Source organism: Rhinatrema bivittatum, chromosome 2, assembly GCF_901001135.1.
Source record: "Rhinatrema bivittatum chromosome 2, aRhiBiv1.1, whole genome shotgun sequence".
Taxonomy (NCBI): Eukaryota; Metazoa; Chordata; class Amphibia; order Gymnophiona; family Rhinatrematidae; genus Rhinatrema; species Rhinatrema bivittatum.
Window position 1 is genome coordinate 457,395,184 of NC_042616.1, and position 20,001 is coordinate 457,415,184.

Below are 20,001 nucleotides of genomic sequence, written 5' to 3' on the forward strand. Positions count from 1 at the left end.
AATCCCCAAGGAAGCTGCACACTTATATGGCGCTTTAAACAGGATGCTGGCAATACAGGAAGTACATGTGGGGAGGGGAAATATCAGAACAGAAAAATACCTCTGAACAGGCGTGTGGGATTTCAGCACCAAGTGCCACACTCTCCAACTATTCACGTATGTGTTACTGTGCATGACAAGGGAAGGCGTAATCACACTGCAGTTAATACTAGGGATATGCATTCGTTTAAAAACATTTTCTCAGGCCAAAAAAAAATCTATTTTTGGTCTGTTACACCCCTCAAAAATATAATTAAAAAAGAAAAAAAAGATGCCTCTCCGAGGGCTTCACTCCTGCCTCTGGTCCTGGGCTCCACCACCCCCAGCTAATAGACAGGGCCTCTCCAGGTGCCCCATCTGCCCAGGTCTAGCCAGCTGAACCATCACACTTCCCACCCCTCCCCTCTGCAAATACGCCAGGGTCAGGGACCTCCCCAGTCCTCACTATCTCCTTCCAAAAGCATCTTCTGCAAAGAAAGGGGAAGCAGCATTCCCCACCAACATCCCCGTGGCCAACCCCGAGACCAGCATCATTTTGTACACGAACACTGGAGCTGGTCTCAAGGCAGGCTAGTGCCCTCTTTGCAGGGACACTGGTGGGGGCAGAAGCAAATGGAGACTGCTCCTGTCTCTTTCTTTACTAAAGACCCCCATGGAAAGGTTAAGTGGGGGCCATAGGTGTCCACAGAGGCCCTAGCTGAGATTGGGTCAGTCCAACTGGGCAGGCCCCAGCTTACTGGCATTGGGTGTGTGTGTGTGTGGGGGGGGGGGGGGGGGGCTAGTTTCATTTTATTTTGGGTGTTTTATTTTTTAAATGTTTATTTCAGTTTGGCAAGCAACCGAAATAAACATTAAATGTACTGAAACACAAATTAAAAAAATAAAATAAAAAATAAAAAAAATCACAAATGAAGAAACAAGCCAAAACAAAAATTCTGCATGCACACATCTCTAGTGAATGCTGCACTTATTCAACGAAGGTCTTGAAATAAAAGTGCAGCTATGCTGGTAAACTGAATCTCTCACTTCAGGTGTGCCTCAGCCTGAAGTGTATCAGCTGTGTGATGTCATCATGCGTCACTTAAAAGCAAACAGCAGAAACAAAAAAAAAAAACAACCCTCTCCTGTTCATCATCAAAACTCCATGCTAGACCTACCTTACCACAGCCAAACTAAGAACATTACATGAACAGTGATTATAAGATGCAACATTCTGCCTAGATTTGGTTCTAGTCCCAATGCACTTCTCATGGCAAAATTCCCAATTTTGACCCTGCCTCCTGCATCCCCTGGAAGCATTTACTATTTCATTTTTCAAATTGGAGTAATTCATCTCAACAACCTAGCTCCTCACTAAAGGTTATAAGGAGAGAGACACACAGGCACTGGTACAATCTGATAAGCCTGTTTCTGGGTTTTTTTTTTTTTTTTTTATAGAACTGGGGCTAATAATGAAACAAAAATGGATGAGGTCATTGGCCCTGCGCGCCTATCTTTTTATTTTTAAAACAGAAAAAGCAGTAGGGCCAGGAAGAAACAAAAAGTAATCCTAAGAACAAAGATGAAAAATGGATCCCAGAAAGTTGAGCTGCTCTTTGCAGGAATGCCTTTGAAGCTGCCAGCTGTTTGGCACATGGCCATGACAGTGAATCGTGTGTGGTGTGCGGTGTGCAGTGCACACGGTCACCTTCACCAGCAGACCTTGGTACATCCTTCTCGTGCTGTCATTCAATGCCCTGACTCGCTGCATTCCACTAGGCCACTTATTCGGGGGGGGGGGGGGGGGGTAGGCGGAAAGGGTTACCAACATCCCCTGCCCACGTGTCGCAGAAAGCTGAACAAATTTCTTTTAAACACGTAAGAAGAAACAAGAGACTGGAAAACAAAATTCCAAAAAAAAAAAAAAAAAAAAACTGGCAAAAGTTTATAAGCAAGTTTCAGTGTTTAAAACTAAATAAAAAAACAAAACAAAGAACAGAAACAAGGGAAAATCTATTCAACCCAAAACATATCCCAGAAAAATAAACCTTCGCGTGAAGCAATCCACAGCACATCTGAAACCAGGGACCTCGGGCGAACCTGTCTCATCCCCTTTACCCTTCCTCAGCCTGGTGCCGGCTAACCCGCCAGGACTGACAGCAGGAAGACAGAATTTGCAGGCTCCCAAGGGTTAAATAAAAAAGGAAGAGTATCCAATCCCAGCAGGGCAGCCTGCAGCCGGGGTTTGTTACTGCCCGGCACCGTCCTGGATGGTGGTGGCGGCGCTCTCCGTGGTGCCCGTAGAGGAAGGGGGCTGCACATTGTCCGCCAGGTTGTGGGCATGCTCCAGGAAGAGGTCCTTCAGGACACTCAGCTCCTTGGTCAGCAGCTTGATCTTGGCCTCCAGCCGCTCGTTCTCCTCCTTCAGCTGATTCACCCTCTGCAGCGTGTCCTGGGCTTTCTGCTTGCTCTTTAAGCGGCTTTTCTTCACCGCCATGTTGTTGCGCTCCCGGCGCATCCTGTACTCGTCAGTGTTCCTCTCCAGGGGGGCGCTCTTCTTGCCCTGCTTGCTGGGGGGCGTGGCTTTCCCCCCTCCGCCCGGGCTGAGCTGGGGCACCTGCTGCAGCCCGCTGCCCTGCGCGTGGGCGGAGACCAGCCCGTTTGCCTCCATGGCGCCGGCCTGCCCCGGGGGCTTGCTCATCTGGATGCACCCACTGTCCCCCCCCCAACTCGTGCTATCAGAAAGAGGTGACGAGCCACGATTCTCCCACAGGAAAAAGGAATGGGCAGCTCCTGGCAAAAATAAGAAGAAAGAAAGAAGGGTCAGTCAAAGATTGATAATTTTGATAACTTGTTTGCTGAATGTGCACAAACATACTGTTCCCTCAAAATCATATTTTTTCCCCCATCACGGAAAGCACAATTAACAAACTGTGTCCCAGTAAGGACCTCATCACATGCACTTGGCCAAACCGCTCCTCCTCTCCATCTGCTCCTACGGTAGGGATGTTACATTTAGACTAAGACATTTCAGAGCACCATCAGTGGGTGCGGCACTGAACAAGATGAAAGCCAAATGCCCTGAAGAGCTCGTCACCCAGGCTGACGTAAAGAAGAGATTAAAGGCTTTCTTTAAAGGTCTCTCACACACATACTGTGATGGAAAGCAGAAACTGAAGCAAGGTCTACTCAGTGCGTGCGTCTCCCCCTTAATACATTTTATAAATCCTGAAAAGTAGGCTCCTGTAGCTCTGCGTGGAACTTCTCGTTTCCATCAGGATCTGGTCCAGCGCACGGAGCAAGGCTTCCCACACCGGACCTAAGCATTTGCAGAGCCAGTCTAGTTTTCAGGATCGCCACAACAAAGATGCACCCGGAGCATTAGTGCGCGCAAAATTTCCCTCTTGCACATTTATTGTGGATATTCTGAAAACCAGGACTTGCTGTGGGATTACCAGGATACGTTCGGGTACCAGAAGATCTTGCGCTGCCTCCGAGAGGCCATGCCAGGTCAATGCAATACAGGTACCTCCCTAGTATGGACAGGGATGTCACATGGTTAGCTTCCTCCAGAGTCTCAAAAAGGTGAGAGAGGCAGCCTGATACAGCAGCAGCTGGGCTTAGCCTAGGAACTTCCCACCAGGAAGACAGAAAGTAAAGAAAGAAAACCTAAAAGTGCAGCTTGCATAGGGAAGGGAAAGGAAGCGCTCCCCCCCGGGGGGTATTGTACCTTCTCTCCAAGAACTAAAACCTGCAATTCAGTTTGTTTGCATTCTTCTGTTCTCCCAGGGGCAAGCTTGTTTCTATGGTGCTAGAGGAGAAGAGCGAGCCCCAGGGACTTTTGGGAAGAGGCTGCCAACATCAAAACAAAACATTCTGAAGAAAAACAAGCAAAAGCACCCTTACAAAGAAAAGCTGTTTTTTTTTTTTTTTTTTTATCCAGGCCACCAGCTGTCATGTCCATAACTTTCGGTACAGAAGGCCTGACTGAAATCACTTGTACCCAGCATACTGGTATTTGATCCAGGTGCTGGACAGGTTAGCAGACCCCCCAGCACATCCTCAAAGCTGGCTGAAGGCTGCTAAGGGAAGCCCTCCCTGAAAGAGATCTCCCACTAATCCCCTAACCGAGGAGGACCAGCAGCACAGTGTGCCTGAACCAGCTGTCCCAGGAGCAGCACATCTAACCTCATAACCGAGCTTGGCTGGCCCAGAGAGAAGCCACGTGGGTGCTGCACCCCAGCACAATGACCTGCCAAGGAGAAGAAACAAGCCAGACGCTCGCTCTCACACACACACACACCCAGAAAATAAAGATGGAAAACAGGTTAAAAATGTACATAGTGGATATAAAACAAAAATTAAAGACTATTACAGTATACTTTTTCTTTTTTTAATTTCAATTTTGAAAGCAGAGTGCACCAGCTCTGCAAGAAGGCACAGCATGTCGCTCGGTGAGCTATTAACATTGCAAGCAACACTCACAGCTCTCCTTTGGAGAAAACCAATTCAGAAAACACTCAAACAAATCCAAAAGACACAGGCTGTTGCTTTTAAAAACAGTGGTACAAAATAACAAAGGCCCCACTATAACAAGGTGTGCTGGGCTGTGTGCACCTTCTTCTGCACGGGGCTTTCCACTTGATTTAGCACCTAGTTCTGTACACAAGGAACATGCGCACAGCCACACGCTAGCGTGTGCGTGAAGCTCAGCGCTCCTCCATGCACATCCCATGTTAATCAAGGCACTAGCTATTACTCCCCAAGGCAGAGAGGTGCGCTGGCTTCACACTGGAACCGGAGGTGAGAGGCGGGGTAAAGTTTCTGGGGCCAGTGTCGATCTATGAGGCTGAACCTGGAGTGCATGGTACCAGGGGCCTCTACTTGGTATTTCTGCACAGAAAACACGATTTAAAGAGCCCTGGCTTCAGGAGAGACCTTGAACCGGCCAGGCACATCAGATGTCCAATAACTTCAGCCCTGATGGAGGAAGTAATCAACACCTCTCAGGATGGAGGTACAATCCTGGCGTCTCGGGATCTCACTCCCTAGTATGTCTGCTCCATTTCCCCCATTCTCTACCTTGCATTATGGATGTGCATGTGACTGGATCACACCAGGAGCTAAGGCGAGGGTGATGTATTGGAGCAAGAGATGCTCAAGACAAGCGAGTAATGGACTTTGCCAAAAAATAAAACAAAGGTGGCTATTAATAGGCATGCTCATTATAGGCGTGGTAATATAATGTACTGTGACCACGGGTCCAGAATACTCACTGCCAGCACATGTAAAGCCTGTAGTAAAACACATCTATCTTCCTAGAACACAAACGTTGCCCAATTATGGCTTTGACAGGTGTGCATACATCTGCACACCCCTTAAAGGAGCAGAGAGAACTTCAGGGAGTCTTATAATCACACCAGAGCTTCCTAAGGGACTGATGCAGAGGGTTACATTATAGGGAACCTCCTTCTGAGCTAGCCATACTTTGTCTACATGCTCAGTGCTCAAGGCAAATGCCAGGCATTTTAGGGTGCATTTACTCAGGGCATAACAGCATCCCCTTTAGCCTATGTACTCTTCAAAACCCAGTAGTTAGATTTGTCCTTTTCAAAGTTAATAAGGTTCCCTTTCCTGGCAAATCAGAACCATTCTGCTATTCCACAAAATAGGTGCTTATAATGCAGGATATTAAAAAAAAAAAAAAAAAGAATTTGCGGTTTCCTTTCCTGTTAATTTGCAGGCCCTTTTATTGTCTCTCTCAAAACATGTATCCCTCCATTAGGCTTCTGAACTCTCCAAATCCGTAGCATCATTCTTCCTTTCTGGCTTTCTTTCCATAAAGTCTCGAGGATGTGAATGAAGAGAAGAGGTATGGGGGTAGCTTGCGGGAATGACGGCTACTACCTGGAGATTAATACCCTTATTCAATAAACATACTCACTGTTAATGCGACTCCAACACTGCTTTATGCTTCAACGGCAAGAGGAAATGTGGGAAAAAGGATTTGCATCCACAAAAAAGCAGGGGAGTAGCTTACTTGTTGCGGCGGTTACTACCCCTAACCAATTAGGCTTGATATTTCACTTTGATGCAGCTCCAGCACTGCTCCCTACATCAATGGCAGGGGTGGAAGGAAAATTAGAACCAAAAAGTTACCAATAAGGGCCCTGACCTCAGCGGTCAGAGTAACAGATAAGTATGAGAAAAATAACTGTGAAAGCTTGCTGGGCAGACTGGATGGGCCGTATGGTCTTCTTCTGCCGTCACTTCTGTTTCTATATGTATATGTTTCTTTCTCCAAACTCGTCTAGCTGCCAGTGGGGCAATGTCTCAGACAGGACGGATTGCAGAAAAATATCAGCCTGGGGGATTTTTTCAAAACTGGCCCACGGGGTATCTGTGACTTACTCATGTGCTTTCTGTGTAGCATGCGGTTCAACAGCTCCCAAAAGCACACCGAGCCAGTCATACCATCATAGGACCTGAAACCTGAGAGCTGTGACAAAAAATCTCCAACATAAACTTCATGTTTTTTTGTAAACAATTTTTTTTTTTTTTAAGAGCACAGCTTAGACCAAAGATGAGTAAACTGAACTGCAGTCCCACTATCATCCATGCAATCAGTCAAGCCCCCTCAAGTTTAGTTTCATCTCTTGTATATCCTGGATTCCCGGGCTGGGGTTAGTCTTTTGCCAATCAATCAGCTCTAGAACCAGGAGTCAAATAAATGAGACAACTGTACTACCAGCCAGTGGCTCAGACACTCACAGACACAAAGTCACACATACAGACCATTTGCTGTTGTGCTGCTGTTCATGTGCTCATTCATGCGAGTGTCCCCCTGCTCCCAGCACTACTGCATGATGTTGGTGCTTGCTGCCAGCCCTTCCTCATATTGCCCCAGTCCCCTCCCCTTTCCCATTCTCACCCTTTCTTGGCACTCTCATGCCCCAGGAGATTCACTGGCTCCACAGCCAGCTGCTCCTCTCAGAGCTCAGCCCAGCTGGCACAGACAGAAGCCGCACTAACACTGCACAGCCAACTCCTTCTGGCTCACCTTCTCTTACAGCCGCTTTACCTCCACTTCTCAGGGCCACCCCCCACCCAATTCTGATTGTGTGCAACACAATCTGCTGCTTTTAGGGCTCCCTATGCCAGCATTTCCCTTTTCACAGCCAAGGCACACTTACACTAAAGAAAATGTGTGGTACTCCAACCTCCACAGAGCAGGACTCATACGGCCAAAAGAGCTACGGAAGCACCGAAAACCCCACCAGTCTCAAGAGAGGGCAAAGACATATATGCATCAATTCCCAAGGTAAAAGGGAGCAATCAGTGTTGTGTGACCAGCTGGCTCAGTTAATTACCATGGCTGCCACATGTGGCGACAGAGCTCTTTTGCTGCTGCTTCTAGCGTTCAAAATGAGTCACATCCAGTGCACACTCTCCCCATCTCACTCAGCCTGGGGATAAGAGAGACTTCAATGACTCACATGGGGAAAATGAGGAGGGGGCTATGTGCACGGTATCTGCTGCCCAAAGCAGGTCCCAGGTCTCTCTGCCCTGCATGCTGCCCATTTACCACCACACTCCAGAGCTCATGCTGTAGCTAGGACGAGGTAAGCATGATTGCACATGTTCTCAGAAAGGAGCTCCTATCAGTTTAAGAGCCACCATTGGTATCTCTTGTTGCTTCAAGGTACTAAGAGCAGAGCTCAGGTGGTGGCCTGGATCACAGCATCAGGTAGTGGAGAGACTTTTCCGTGGCACATCTGATCAGGTCTGAAGGCTTACTTGTTGAGAAACCCTGCCCTAGGCTCTGCTCTACCTACCTACTCCTGGCTTCTTCCAGGGCTTGAGAAAAAGCCATGGCTAAAGCTATATGCATTACTGCTGGAGCAGAGACTGGGGAGAACCCGGCCCATGGCAGCATAGCTCCAGATGTATTTCTGCCGTCTCAAGTGGAGCCAGGTCATTAGATAACCTAGGAAAACCTTATAGCCTTGCAGCTTCCCTAGCTGCAGCCTAACCCTCCACATGCACATTTAAAAATTATGCATTTGTAATAAGATTTGATATGAAAAATTTACATTTATAGTACAGGCTTCTGAAGTAAAAACATTACAGTATGTTTATTATATTTACAAACACTGCTGTGGTACCAAGCACAAAAACCTACAAAAAAAGTAAAAGGATATTTGGAACTCATATGTAACGTGCATTGGGTGTGGGCTTGGCACTCAGAATGCAATGAGAAATCAAACTAAAAATTACAATTCTAATACAGCAAATTTCCTGTACCAAAAATGCACTAATTACCAACACTCAAATAGTAATAAGCCTACTTATGAAAAGACAACACTGCAACTATTACACCAGACCCTAGGAACATCAATACACTTCTTTTTAGGAAAAAGAAAACAAGCCAAGCTTCTATAGATCCCCACTCAGAAACTACACCCTAACAGAATACCTCACCTCGGTCTGACAGGCAAAATACAGACAAACCCTTAATACAGAATAAAGAGACCATAAAGTATAAATAGAAATATGCAGACAGAAAGTGAACTGGAAATTGCCACAAGCCTTACTCTGTATGCAACGCAACAATGGAAAACATCGCTATTTCTCATAAAACAAAATCAATAAAAACTACTTCTTAACATTTCTATAGCAGTACTTAAACGTACACAACACTGTACAAACACACAAGAGACAGTCCCTGCTCGACACATCTTACAATCTAATCAAGACAAAACATAAAATGCAATAGTAAAACCATACTAAAGAAAACATACAAAATATTTCAAAACAGCTGATGAAGAGAACATCCAATAACAAACTCATTGGGAATTTAAAAAAAAAATATTTTCCAAACACCAATAAATTATTTCTCAAATAACTAACTACGATTAAACAAAATCCATTCTCCATACCTGGGAACTTTTGATTCAGTCATCATAACATATTAATAGAAACCTGCTGACAAAAACTGAACTGGAAACCGCAACAAGCCAGACACTGTATTAAAAAAAAAAATAAAATAGAAATATTACCATTCCTTATGTAAAACAAACAATAAAACCATGAAATATAAAATATAATAGTAAAACCATACTAAAAAAATAAATTTCAAAAATATCCCAATAAAAATGAAAAATTGTTGTAAAGATTTACTGTTTTAAATATGTTTTTAAGTGTTTGTTAGGCACATCAAATAAAACCCAATAACTAAAAATAGTAAAGCTAAAAAAAAATTTTAAAAAATGCTGTGCTCTCCACATCTGGGAAGATTTGATTTCCCTAAATTTTAGTTGATTAGCAGGAAAGAGGTAGGTGCACAAATGTCCTCCCCTCCCTCACACATAGACACATACATTCACCCAGACAGAAGCATCCTCCTCTTACAAACACGCACCAAGTAGATTTCTCACGCGCATAATTGTGCCCCTCCTTTTTCTTCAGCCCCGCTGGCCTGAGCTCCGGTGGCGGCCCGTGGCTCCCCCTTCTGCGGCCCCACCAGCCTGAGCTCTGGCGGTGGCTTGCAGCTTCTTTCTTCTGCCCTGCCCTCAGCTGCGGGTATGGACCCACTCACCTGCCCACCAGAACACCTTCTGTCCTACTTCCATATACTTTACATAGAAGGCCTTGCTATGACCTCCCTCCGAGTGCATCTAAGTGCCATAGCGGCTTACCATACTCCCCTAAACGAAGAACCTATATAGTGTCATTCTCTCATGTCCAGATTCATGAAAGGGGTCTTGCGCTTTCGCCCCCGACAAGAAAACCACCAGTACCCTGGGATATCAACATAGTCCTCGAGCAACTCATGCTACCGCCTTTCGAACCATTGGACACATGTCACCTACAATACCTCTCCTGGAAAGTACTCTTCTTAACTGCCCTCCCATCAGCAAGGCGGGTTAGTGAGCTTCAAGCCTTGGTTCATTACCCTCCTTACCTACAATTTTACCATGACAAAATGTCATTACGCACCCACCCAAGTTTTATACCAAAGGTGGTTTCGAGTTTTCACATTAACCAAACCATCACTTTACCCACCTTTCATCCAAAACCTCACGCCAATGACAATGAGTGAAAACTTCACACTCTTGATTGTAAGCGTGCGCTTGCCTGTAATAAACAGCGCACCCATTCACCTAACAGACCCTCACAACTCTTCCTCTCCTTTAACCCAAACGCGCCAGGATTTCCAGTGACAAAAAGAACTTTATCTTCCTGGATATCCAACTGTATACAATTCTGCTACCAAAAGCATTCAGAACATCCATCTGCAACACTAAAGGCGCATCATGTTCGTGCAATGGCTGCTTCGGTCACCCACCTCCATGAAGTGCCTCTCAGACATCTGTAGAACCGCAACGTGGTCATCACTACATACCTTCACATCCCATTACTGTTTGGACAAACAAGCTGCGGATGATGCACGCATGGGGCGGACTATATTACAGAATACCACATGTTCAAAACAAACTGCCTTCAAAAGAACTGTCCGCCTATAATTCACGTATTGAGCGAAAATAAAACAGACTATGCTCATTTCAATATGCTCAATACGACAGCTGGGCACTCCCAGACAGCATGTCTAATTCAGCTGCTTATCTACGTGAAAAAAGCAAGTTTGCTTACCGTAAACATACATATAAAAACTTGGAATGGGGGAGGTCACGTGATGTGGATAGACTGAGCAAGACGTGTCTCGCTCTGCTCTGGACGCCGCGCCGCCCAAAACTGCGAAAAAACCGATTTTACCGCCCCTGTGAACTTTTGCAACGAATCACCGGCTCTGCATATGTCGATAGTGAATTTTATGCAGAAATCCCCCCCGCTCCGAGTCGTCCGGGGGAGTCGGAAAGAAAAGGAGAAGGTTAAAGCGGGACCGGACAAGATGGCGACCGGGACCCCTCAAACTAAAATGCCTATGTCGCTAGAAACGCCAAATACTGAGCACCTTTTAGGGGAAATCAAAGAAATCATTCATACTGCACTCGATGAAAAATTGGCAAGCATCGGCACCCAGCTCGAGGAAGTGAAGGCGGCACTCACTGATCTCGGCCCTCGGGTAGATCACGCGGAAGGCCGCATTTCTACCTTAGAAGACGACTGCTGCGCTCAAGAATCCAAAATAAAAGAACTAGAAAAAACTGTACGGGATCAAGCAGAAAAACTCGATCTCGAAAATCGGGCACGTCGCTCGAACCTGCGATTCATTGGCTTTCCAGAATCCATTGAGGACTCTCAATTAGGATGCTTACTTGAAACGTGGCTACCAGAGGCCCTTCTCCTTCCCGAGCTTAAAGGAGCCATCTCTATTGAACGGGCCCATAGATTAGGTCCAAAAAGACAGACAGATGGCAGACCGAGGATCGTCATCGCGAAATTCCTCAATTTTGCGCATAAAGCCCGGGTCTCCCAAGCGGCGAGATCAAAAGCAGAGCTCTTCTATGAGAACTATAAAATCCGAATCGTACAGGATTATTCCGCAAGAGTGGCGACCATACGGAAAGCCTTTTCAACGACCTGCTCTCATCTTTACCAGAAAAAGATCAAGTTTGCACTCGGCTATCCTGCGAAATTATGGATCTGGCACGAAGGGCAAATACAACTGTTTGAAGAACCAAAGAAGGCGCAGGATTTCATCGAGGCTCATTATGGCGCCGGTTAAAAATAGGCTGGCCAGTAAGTCCCTAAAAACGCTGCTAGCGGCCATTTTAAGCTTTGGCGGCTCGGCTACCTATGTTGAAAGGGGCAAGCAGATTTTCAACGTCCTTTTCTATCTAAGAGCTTGAAATGGGAAGCGGATGACTAACTTAGGCGGTGCTTGACAAAGTGTTCACAGCTATCTTGCAGTTATGGTTTTTTTTTTCCGTTCTTCTCCTGCTTAGCGCCGAAAGGTAGCTCACTCTCTAGCCCAGATCTTACATGGATTTTCAAATTGTTGGATGCATGTCCTCAGCAAAGTCAGACTGCAGCCGGTGTCTGTGCTGTTTGGACGCCGGACTGTACAAAAAGGTGACAATGGGACTGCATAAGATGACAACGGCTACAGGGCGATAGTTGGGCTTAGTCCTCATCTAGGAGGCGCATCTATAATAATAATAATATTTCAAAATGCTATACTATATTATTCATTGCTCCAGGATATGGTGTCATGGAAATTTTACATGGTTACCTAGTTTTTGGGGTTTTTTTTTTCTCTCTTTATATGTTACTATTATTATCATTGTTGAAACTCCTTCAGTTTTGCGTGACTGCTAACATATGATATATGACTTATTCATGGTGGGTGGCGCGGTGTCCATCCACATGCTACACGTGCCAAGTTTTCTCCGTTAGGGAGAACGGTACCTCATTGTTTATTAGGTTTGGGCAATTGGGAGGGACGGGATGGGGAATCATGGTACGCGACTACTACCTCCTTTGGTACCAACTGTTCATAGATTTTTGGGGCTGGGAATGGGTAAGGGGATTTGTCACTTGGGTGCTTTGATACTGTGTGAGGAGGGGTTTCTGTTTGGAATGGGGTTTCTGACTGGAAGAGGGAGACTGCGAGACAAGTCCCGGTATCACACGACTGACGGGGCTGGGTGGGGCTGGGCCCCAGCTCCTTTTCGGCACACATTGGTAAAACATATTCTGACAGAGCTTGCTAGCTGGAGCGCTCATGGGTAAATATAGGATACTTTCCTGGAATGTTGACGGCCTGGGATCTCCAGTAAAACGGAAAAAAATCTTGCAACATCTGCATAGGTTGAAGGCCAATATAGCCTGCTTACAGGAAACACATTTATCCGAGTTGGAAAGTGGGAAACTGAGAAGGGAATGGGTGTCAGAGTGTTATTTTTCACCGGCAAAGGGCAAAAAAGGCGGAGTAGCCATACTAATTAATAGAAATGCTCCGCTAACTATAACCAAGGAACTCCATGACAATGAAGGGAGATATGTGATCATTGTGGGCACTCTTGCTGGAAAGCTGATCACTCTGTGTAATGTGTATGCACCCAATTCCCCAGACAGGGAGTTTTTTACACAACTGATTAATGTATTGCAGATTAATATGCAGGGTGACCTTCTGATGGCGGGGGATATGAATAGTGTTATGGATGCCTATTTAGATAAATCCCGAACGCCCCAATCATACCGCGATTGCTCTTATACAGGTGTACGCCAACTATGTAAACACCTGCGACTTGTAGATCCCTGGCGAATATTACACCCGGAGGAGCGTGACTACACTCATGTTTCCAGAGCTCACGGTACCATGTCCAGAATCGATTACATCCTACTAGCTGACCATATGTTCACTTCAGTTGAGGCAGCAGATATGGGGGGTTATTGCAGTGGCTGATCATGCTCCCATTTGGGTTGATATGTGGTTTACTGCTGACCGGAGCCAAAGACGGGTGTGGCGGTTCCCGGGACACCTTTATAATGACCCTGACTTTCATAGTTTCCTCAGGGAGAAGTGGGAAGAATATGCCGAAAATAACAAGGCCCACGTTGACAACCCTATATTGTTTTGGGAAACAAGTAAAGTTGTTCTCAGGGGGGAGATCATTGCGTATACTATTCGTAAGAACAAAAAACTTAATGAAGCCATTCTTCTTTTGGAAGGAAAACTAAGGACCGCAAAAAAAAATCTTGGTGGATAGACCCAACTCGCTTCATAGGCAGGCATATCAGTCCTGTCTACAGGCGTTAAATGCTCACATACATCTTAAAGCCCAGAAAGCACTCCACTCTTCTGAGCATTTTTTTTTCAGATATGGCAATAAATCCAGCAAACTCCTGGCGAGACTGGTGGCGGTCAAAAGGAAAAAATCCTATATTTCCAGTTTACGTACGACTGCAGGCCAACAGGTCACAAAAACTGCGGATATTTTAGAAGCCTTACGTTCCTTCTATGAGACTCTTTACAGGGAAGACAGGGAAGGGGGCCAGAAAGAGGAAGATCTGTTTTTCCAAGATATTTCCCTGCCACAACTGACCTCCCTTCAGCAGCAAATTTTGACCCAACCTATAACGGAACAGGAACTCAGTGGAGCCATAAAAACTGGGAAATGCCATAAATCCCCGGGGCCGGACGGATTCCCAACGGAATATTATAAGCTCCTGCAGTTAGTCATTACTACCCCCTTAACTGACTACTATAATCAGGCCTGGCGGGAAGGAGCTTTTCCTCCGCATTTCAATAAAGCCTTCATAACGGTATTGCCAAAGCCGGGCAAGGACCCCTTTCAGCCAGCATCCTACCGACCCATTTCCCTTCTCAATTATGATCTCAAACTTTTTGCCCGTATACTAGCACTCCGAATTAATGTTATACTGCCCACGCTCATTTCCCCGGCTCAAGCTGGGTTTGTACAGGGACGTAACGCCGGGTCTCATGTGATTCGATTGCTTACGGCTCTTGAGACTTCACATAGACAACAATTACAAACAATGGTAGTCGGGTTTGATTCAGAGAAGGCTTTCGACAGGGTCTCCTGGGACTACATGTTTTCTGTCTTGCGTCGCTTTGGGTTTCCGGCCCAGCTTACTCAGGCTATCTCCCTTCTCTATAAAAATCCGGTTTCACATATCTCAGCAAATGACGATCTTTCGGGGGACATACCTATTCAGAGGGGAGTGAGGCAGGGCTGTCCCCTCTCTCCGATTCTGTACATTTTGGCATTGGACCCGCTTCTTAGGAAGCTGCTAGAGACATCCGACCTTCAAGGGGTAAAATTTAAAGGGGAAGAGTTTAAGGTGGCAGCTTTTGCGGACGACATGTTAGTCGCTCTCAGTAACCCGCGTACCGCTCTACCCCGGGTGTTAAGCCTACAGAGAGCCTTTGGGGTCTTTGCGGGATTAAAAATTAACGTGGAAAAATCGGAGGCATTGGACACATTGGGAACTTTGAGAGGCACATGGCCGGGGGCCTTTCCACTCCGCTGGGTTGATAATTCCCTAAAATATTTAGGCATTCATATCCCCACCACATTGGACCGACTTTATTCATTAAATGTTACCCCTTTAAAACAAAAACTTTTAGCAAAAATGTCTGTATGGCAAAGGTTGCCACTTTCACTCTCTGGTAAGGTTTTGTTACTGAAAATGATGGAAATCTCAAAATGGCTGTACCTGTTTGCAATGTTACCAATCTGGCTGAAGAAAAAAGATGTTAAAGACATAAACTCTGCTCTTAGCAAATTTCTGTGGAAAGGAAAGAGGGCCAGGATCTCCCTTTCTATCCTAATGCGTTCACGAAGGGAAGGGGGTATAGGTTGTCCAGATCTACAGGCTTATAACTATGCAAGCTTGTTGCGACATGTAAGAGACTGGATAACTGATACGAGATATTGTTCACCAGTCCTCCACTATAATCACTGGTTGTATCCACTCACAGCTAGTGGGGTGTTGCAGTCTTCCATGCATCTGTTACCTCCCTCGATCCCTTCCAGTGCCCTTCTTTTTCCCTTCCGCCAGGTATGGAAAAGAATATGTCTGTTGTTTAAAGTAAATCCTGAATATACTGTATGCTTACCTATCATAGGCTGTTCTTTGTTTACACCGGGTATGCAAAACCCTCCCTTTGCAAGATGGTTGACATGTGGTTTGGTTAACGTATCACAGCTGTTCCATGTGCAGGATGGTACCCCCATCCCTATCAGTTTCGTGGAACTACAAGGAAAATACGGGCTTCCGTCTACAGACTTTTATTGCTATCTTCAATTGAGACATTTTATCATGGACCGGCTTTTCAAAGACCCTCAATTTGCTCTTTCATTTAAACTGCTGGCGTTTATACAAGGTTCAGACAAGAAACGTCATCGTTGTGCGCAATATTACGTTGAACTTATACGTTTACTTCATCCCGTGGATTCAGGAACAATAGTCCAAAAATGGAATAGATGTCTCCCCGAGCCTATTACGCTTCCTGATTTTCTACAAAGCCTACAGAACATACCCAAGACGGTGGAAAATGTTATTTTACGGGACAAACTCTATCAGGTATATTATCAAGCTTTCTATTCTCAGAGCATGGCGTTTCGCATTGGAGTTACAGAGTACAGACAATGCGCTCGATGTATGGATCCCAATCCGGATTTCTATCATGCCTTTTGGTCGTGTAAGGTTCTTCAGGTCTTCTGGCGATACCTCCAAATGTACATGCAATCACTATGGGGTACCCAGATCCCCCTGGAACCCAAACTGTGGCTTTTCGGGCTGGTCCAAGACTCAGAGGCGGTTATAGACAAATACAAAGTAGACTTCTTTCACAAAGCTTTGTTGATGGCAAAAACTACCATCCTTGCCCAGTGGATGGAACCGAACCCGCAGCACCAATCGATATGGGAACATAAAATGCAGATCCTTCTGCATATGGAGTATCAAACAGCGAATCAGAGACCAACCAAATACAAACAACAAACATCCCGCATATGGCGAGACTATGTTCAACGGCTTCCAAGTGAAGTTACGGACCTACTTCCGAGGCTGGAGAGAGAGGGGCCCCCTGCACCATCAGCCACTACTACAGACGTCTAGGGGCCATCTACGATTGCAAAGACTCAGTGAGACTGTAAAGGGCAGCTATTACAGATTTTTCTATTTCATGTCTATTTTATTTTATTCTAATTTAATTTATTTTCTCATATTTTACTTTATGCCTTGGAATGGGGCAAGGTTTTGCGGAGGAATACCCTTTCCAGTTAGGGCCGTAAGAGTTCTCCTCAAACTCCTAAACAATATTCAGTGTTATATTCCTCATTCTGTGCTCTATTCCTCACCTTCATCGTTTTCTTCTTCTGTGCAGTAACCTTCTCACATCCCCCGAGAGTGGGGTGGAAATACTATAGTGACAAATGGGGGGGGGGGGGGGGGGGGGAGGGAGGTGGGGGGAGGGGAGAAGAAAGAACTCCCCTAAAATAGGGTGCTGATAACTCAGTACCACAAAATTATAACCTCGGCTCCAAGAGAGCAGCTCTTGCTGTAAACTTGTTTTCCTTTCTTTTCTGAGCAGTATAATTTCCAAACCTAGGTCTCCTGAAACGAGGGCAGACATTTGATATGGGGCTAGACCATATTGTATACAACATTTGCAATATTTCTTTCTTTTATGTCTCTGCCCTTTGTTTTTATGTATATGGTGACCTCTAACCATTAATGGAATGTACCGCTTAGCGTTAAGGTTTGTTATGTGTTACAGTTCGGTATGAATGTTGGTTCCAAGGTTATGAATAAAGATTATTATAAAAAAAAAACAAAAAAAAAAAAACTTGGAATGGAAAGCCCAAGAAACAAGACTCTGAAAAAAGAGAAATAGAAATTCCTCCTGTACTGACTGAGCAAAATATGAAGAAATATTTGCCATGCTGACCCGCCTGCCTCCCTGGACAGTTCCAACATGGCATACTACTTGCTTTGATACGGACTGAGGAGTGTCAGGCAAACGCGGGAAGATACAAGAGGGAGCACCTAGCTGAAAGACTTTACTAATCTTAGAAAGCTCCGCCACCTAGTGGCACGGAAGACTTACCCAGACAGCATGGCTAATTCATGTGCTATCTACGGAAAACACCATTTACAGTAAGCAAACTTGCTTTTCTTCCCCTACATTTATTTCTGACAGTGATTTTTGCCTTTTTATCTTTCTCCATTTCTCTTGTGAGCCTCTCCACTCATAACTAGATCTTGCTTCTCTTTCACCACTTCTTTCACTCTCCAATCTGCCTCTTTTCATTTATCAGCTTTCCATCCCCAGTAGCTGAACTGTGGAATAAAAGGGGGGGGAGTCCCTCATGCGAAACTTCGAGGCTTGCTTTTCTTGACGTATATGGAGTAGTGAGAGGGGTGTCCCATGCTTTCTCCATCACTGTATTCAGCACCTGGTGTTCAGGTAGTGCTATGGGATCACTGGGAGTATCAAAAATCTTAAGATCCCCATCATCTCCTGACAGGGGTCTTGGAATGTCCTCGTATCTATGTTAAGCAGTAGACCTACTTTTTCTAAGAACTGTGAATAAGTTAGGTCTTCTGGCGGAGACGCAGGTTCGGGTGGAACCTCAGCTGGGTAATCAGTGGATGAGTCATCCGAGGAAGATGTATCTAAAAGATCTTCCATAGGCGTTGAAGGTCTCTGTGGCTGTACCTTCGCTGATGGCCCAGGGATAGAGGGTTCCTCCGGAATCTGTGGAGTCTCCAATGGAACAGGCGATGGGAACAGATGCCTCTGTTCTACTGACTGCAGAAATTGTGATAATATACTTATCATCTGGGAAATAGCTTGTGACGCTAATCCTGAAGTAGAGGGTATGGAAGGCAAGGGCTCTTCCTCCGGTGGAGCAGCTGGAGCTGAAGTTGTCATCTGACTCCTAGGCTGTACCGTAAATTGGTGGAGATGGTTCTGAAAGCCGCCCCGAAGAAGATGATCTGCTGCCTGAGAATCGTGGCAGAGACATCCCGGTCAGAGTCGACCACTAGGAGTAGTGATGGCTCCCTGGGTCTTTTATGGCCTATGTGCTTCTTTGGCTTCGTCTGCGTCGGGCCCTGAGAGACTGCGTTGATGTGTATCGAATGCACATCAGCTCGATGCCATTGTGATGCCATCTTTTCGGTGTGTTGGTGCTTTGAACACGATTCAGATGGAAGTTGGTCAGTGCGTTTGTGAGCCGATGGTGTCGATATGGCATGCAGCTGCAATGTTTCTGATGTATCCCCCGCGCTGTACGCCAATTTTTGAAGGGGCTTCGGCAGTGAGTGTTTTACCCTGGGGGGTCCACAGAAGAGACCCTGTAATAAGAGGGGGACTTCTTTTTGCGTTTTGGACCTGGAGAAGATCGGGTTGAGGCCTCTAAAGGGGCATAAGAGCCCGATGGTGCTCCCTTTTAGCAGCATGCTGGCGCTGCACTCTTGGGGACATATGGCTGCAGTCCCTGCAGCTTGCCTGGTCATGATCAGGACCTAGGCAGAGGTAACAAGACTGATGGCCAGTCACTGACAATTTTTCCACAGGCACAGAATTTAAATCCTGGTCGAGGCATGATGTTATTAAAGCCTTTTCCTGTGATTTTGAAGTTTTTTTTACCTCACAAACTTGAGAAAGTCTGAGAAGACAGAGCTCCGCGTGCGAGCAGTCGTGCAGAAAAAAAAACGGACTGAGGAGCCTCAGGCAAACGCGGGAAGATACAAGAGGGAGCACCTAGCTGAAAGACTTTACTAATCTTAGAGAGCTCCGCCATCTAGTGGCACAAAAGACATACCCCAGACAGCATGGCTAATTCAGCTGCTTATCTACGTGAAAAAAGAAGAATTCTGGGAGAGAGAGAACATCCATAAAATGGAAAGGAGACCCTTGAAAAGGATGTAGGGAAAAACCAAACAAAAGGAAAGTGAAAAAAAAAAAAAAAAAAAAGGAGCTTGGACCAACCCTGATTACAAAAAAATAAAAGGATCAGAACACAAAGGTAAAACACAAAAATTATTTTGAGTCTTTAATGATTAGCATATGTCAGTTTGAAGAAAATATTTCTTCATATTTTGCTCAGTCAGTACAGGAGGAATTTCTATTTCTCTTTTTTCAGAGTCTTGTTTCTTGGGCTTTCCATTCCAAGTTTTTATATGTATGTTTCAGAGTCTAATTTGTGGTCCCTTATTCTGTATTAGTTAAGGGTCAGTGTGTGTTGTATGTGCACCTGACTGCTTCTATGGCCAAGTGCAAAAGCAAAGCAAATTCTTTTTCACTCAACACACAATAAAGCTCTGGAATTTGTTGCCAGAGGATGTGGTTAGTGCAGTTAGTGTAGCTGGGTTCAAAAAAGGTTTGGATAAGTTCTTGGAGGAGAAGTCCATTAACGGCTATTAATCAAGTTTACTTAGGGAATAGCAACTGCTATTAATTGCATCAGTAGCATGGGATCTTCTTAGTGTATGGGTACTTGCCAGGTTCTTGTGGCCTGGTTTGGCTTCTGTTGGAAA

At 45.4% G+C, this 20,001-nt stretch overlaps 1 protein-coding gene across 1 annotated transcript in view; it reads right to left on the minus strand.

Annotated features, from left to right (window-relative positions):
• Positions 1–1,424: 1,424 nt before the first annotated feature.
• The window catches only part of CEBPG (CCAAT enhancer binding protein gamma), a 39,968-nt gene continuing 21,391 nt past the window's right edge, over positions 1,425–20,001 (minus strand). The window contains exon 3 of the mRNA XM_029590428.1: positions 1,425–2,811. Coding sequence (XP_029446288.1) covers positions 2,267–2,719 — 453 coding nt within the window. The 5' untranslated portion in view covers positions 2,720–2,811 and the 3' untranslated portion in view covers positions 1,425–2,266. The remainder of the gene's footprint in view (positions 2,812–20,001) is intronic.